The sequence below is a fragment of the Globicephala melas genome, chromosome 4, assembly GCF_963455315.2.
Source record: "Globicephala melas chromosome 4, mGloMel1.2, whole genome shotgun sequence".
NCBI classification, from domain to species: Eukaryota; Metazoa; Chordata; class Mammalia; order Artiodactyla; family Delphinidae; genus Globicephala; species Globicephala melas.
The window spans coordinates 101,235,775-101,239,961 of NC_083317.1; the positions used below are offsets into that span (position 1 = coordinate 101,235,775).

Here is a 4,187-nt window from a genome sequence, read left to right on the forward strand (position 1 = left end):
CAAATTACAACAGACTAGCTGGACTAACAGAAATGTATTTTCTAATAGTCCTTGAGGTTGGAAGTTCAAGATGAAGGTGTCAGCAGGGTTGATTTCTTCTCAAGTCTCTATCCTTGGCTTGGATATGTCTTCTCTTTGTGTCCTCATATGGTCCTCTCCATGCATGTCTGTGTCATCTTCTTCTCTTCTTATAAGGACACAAGTCTTATTGAATTAGTCCTCACTCATATGATCTCATTTAACCTCTTGCTTTTCTAAAGACCCTATCTCAAAATACAATCATACACTGAGGTACTAGGAGTTAAGAACTCAATACACTAATTCTAGGGAGAAAGAATTTAGCCCATAACACAGTCTTTTATATTTATCTACATATTTATCATTTCTGGAGCTTTTCAATTCTTCATGCATATTTGAGTTTCTATCTGTTGTTCTTTCCTTTAAGCCAGATGGACTCCTTTAATATTTTTTTAAGGTAGGTATACTAGCCATGCATTTTCTCAGTTTTTATTTATCTGGGAATATTTTAAATTTGTCTTCATTTTTTAATAATAACTTTTATATATATACTATTCTTGGATGACAGTTTTTTCTCTGAGTACTTGAATATTTCATTTTAATGACATCTGAACTCTCTTGTTTCTAAAGAGACATCAGCCGTTGGTAATATTATCAATACTATTTCCCTGAAAATGATGAGATATTCTTTCCTTTTCAAGATGTTTTCTTTCTCTTTAATATTTAGTTGTTTCTTTAGTTGTTTGGTGTGGCTAACTGTGGATCTCTATTTATTATGGTTGGTATGGTTTTCATTAAATTTGGCAAATTTTCTGCCATATTTCTTAGAATACGTTTTACTTCTTTTCTGAACTCCCATTATCCTTACATTGATGCACTTGTTTCACAGTTTTCTGTTACTTTTCATTTGTCTTCATTTCTTCTTTTTTTCAAAATATTGACTAATTTCCACTTCTCGGTCTTCAAGGTGCAGTCAGACTTTGTTTAATTGCACTTTGCTTCACTGCGACTTCACAGATACTGTATTCTTTACAAATTGCAGGTCTGTGGCAACCCCGCATCAAGCAAGTTTATTGGCACCATTTTTGTAACAACATTTGCTCACTTCATGTATCTGTGTCATATTTTGTTAATTCTCACAATACTATCATGTTATTATATTGTGAGAATTCTCCCATAATTATTATATTTGTTATGATGATCTATAATCAGTGATTTTTTTTTTTTTTTTTTTTGCGGTACGCGGGCCTCTCACTGTTGTGGCCTCTCCCGTTGCGGAGCACAGGCTCCGAACGCGCAGGCTCAGTGGCCATGGCTCACGGGCCCAGCTGCTCTGCGGCATGTGGGATCTTCCCGGACCGGGGCACGAACCCGTGTCCCCTGCATCGGCAGGCGGACTCTCAACCACTGCACCACCAGGGAAGCCCAATCAGTGATTTTTTTATGTTACTATTGTAATTGTTTGGGGGCACCATGAACCACACCCATATAAGACTGTGAACTTAATTTTATGTTGTGTGTGTTCTGACTGCTCCACAGACCAGCTCTTTCCCCATCTCACTTTCCTCATGCCATTTTATTACCTGGGACAAAACAATATTGAACTGAGGCTAATTAATAACCCTACAATGGATCCTGAGTGTTTAAGTGGAAGAAAGAGTCAAATGTCTCTCACTTTAAATTGAAAACTAGAAATGATTAAGCTTAGTGAGGAAGGCATGTCCAAAGCCAAAATAGGCAGAAAGCTAGGCCTGTTGCACCACACAGTTAGTCAAGGTGTGAATGCAAAGGAAAACTTCTTGGCGAGAATTAAAAGTGACACTCCAGTAAATGCACAAATGATAAGAAAGCAAAACATCCTTATTGCTGATATGGAGAAAATTTTAGTAGTCTGGATAGAAGATCAAACTAGCCACAACATTCGCTTAAGTCAAAGCCTAATCCAGAGCAAGGTCCTAACTCCTTTCAATTTTGTGACATCTGAGAGAAGTGAAAAAGCTGGAAAAAAAATGTTGAAAACTAGCAGAGTTTGGTTCATGAAGTTTAAGGAAAGAAGCCATCTCCATAACATAAAAGTACTAGTTGAAGCAGCAAGTGCTGATGTAGAAGCTGCAGTAAGTTATCCAGAAGATCTAGCTAAGATAACTAATGAGGGTGTCTACGGTAAACAACAGACTCAATGTAGACAAAACAGCCTGCTATTGGAAGAAGATGACTTCTAGGACTTTCATAGCTTGAGAGGAGAAGTCACTGCCTGGCTTCAAAGATTCAAAGGATAGGTTGACTCTTCTGTTAGGGGTTAATGCAGCTGGTGACTTTAAATTGAGTCAAAGTCAATTTACCATTCCAAAAATCCTAGAGCCCTTAAGAATTATGCAAAATCTACTCTGCCTGTGCTCTATAAATTGAATAACAAAGCCTGGATGACAGCACATCCGTTTACAACATTGTTTACTGAATATTTTAAGCCCACCGTTGAGACTTTCTACTCAGAAAAAAAAGATTCCTTTCAAAATATAACTGCTAATTGACAAAGCCCTTGATCACCCAATAGCTCTGATGAAGATGTACAAAGAGATTAATGTTTTCATGCCTGCTAACACAATATCCATTCTGCAGCCCATGGATCTAGAAGTAATTTTGATTTCAAGTCTTTTTCTTTATGAAATGCATCTCATAAGGCTATAGCTGCCTGGCTTTCTGTAGATTTCCAATATGTCTTTATGGCTTTGTGTTCAGCCAATAATTTGAGAAAACACCTCAGGAGGCTTCCTTCCACTCTCTGACAATCAATCTTTGTGGGCAGTCGAAAGCACATTCCAAGTTAAGTTGGTTCTCATTACTTCCTTGGTTTTTCTTACCACCATGTGAGCCTCTCCTATGTGTGCATATAATGTCCCAGACAGGCAAGGATTTGGGGAGACTTTATCTAGCCCTTCTGTATCTCTTGTCCAAGATAACCCTGATAAGTTTCTGGCTGGTTCCCTGCTCATGCCAAGCTAACCAGCTTCAACCTCACAAAGCTGCAAGTTTCCCATATCTTTTCATAACACAACTAACTTTTATCTGACAAAATCATTTGTTTTTCATGCCCCACCTTCTCTCAAAAATATATCTACTCCTTCTTGCAACAAAGCTGCTAGTCTTCTTACCCAGGCTTACCTATTGAAACTCTAGTTTTTAGCATAGCTTGGCTGAGGGAGGAAATGTTAGGAAATTGCATATTGTATGACAATTATCCTGAGATCACAAGAAGCCAATGTCATGAAATTAAAAAGATGAACCAATTTTAACATTAATTACACTCATGATATTGCTCTAAATCCATTAAACAATAACTAATGATTCTTTCCTCTCCTCAGCCTCTGGTAATCTCTATTCTACTTTCTGTCTTTATCAATTTGCCTATTCCTTTTTTAATCTTTTTATTAATTAATTTATTTATGTATTTATTTTTGGCTGCATTGGGTCTTCGTTGCTACATGTGGGCTTTCTCTAGTTGCGGTGAGTGGGGGCTACTCTTTGTTGCGGTGCATGGGCTTCTCATTGTGGTGGCTTCTCGTTGCAGAGCATGGGCTCTAGGCATGCGGGCTTCAGTAGTTGTGGCTCACAGGCTCTAGAGCACAGGCTCAGTAGTTGTGGTGCATGGGCTTAGTGGTTCCGTGGCATGTGGGATCTTACCGGACCAAGGCTCGAACCTGTGGCCCCTGCATTGGCAGGTGGATTCTTAACCCCTGTGTCGCCAGGGAAGTACCAATTTGCCTATTTTTAACAACTCATATAAGTGACATCACACAGTATTTGTCCTTTTGTATTTAGCTTATTTCACTTAGCAAAATATTTTCAGGTCATCTGTAGCATATATCAGAACTTTGTTCCTTTTTATAGCTGAATAGTATTCCATTAATATTATACCACATTTAAAAAACTGATTTATTTTTTGATGGACACTTGTGTTGTTTACACTTTTTGGTTATTGTAAATCATGCTGCAATGAACATTGATATACACTGATGTGTTTGAATCTGTTTTCAACGTATTTGGTTATATACTTAGGAGTGGAATTGCTATATCATATAGTAAATATGTGATACTGTGTGTGTGTATATATATATGTATAGTTTGTGCCTTCTAGAAGTCTGTAGTTGTCCTTTCCATTTTACCTTTAT

General features: G+C 37.6%; 1 protein-coding gene across 1 annotated transcript; it reads left to right on the top strand.

Annotated features, from left to right (window-relative positions):
* Window positions 1-1,736: 1,736 nt before the first annotated feature.
* LOC138842645 (tigger transposable element-derived protein 1-like) lies at window positions 1,737-2,240 on the top strand. Its single transcript, XM_070045378.1, has one exon. It carries the CDS (start codon window positions 1,737-1,739, stop codon window positions 2,238-2,240), a length of 504 nt encoding a protein of 167 aa, XP_069901479.1.
* The last annotated feature ends 1,947 nt before the right edge of the window (window positions 2,241-4,187 follow it).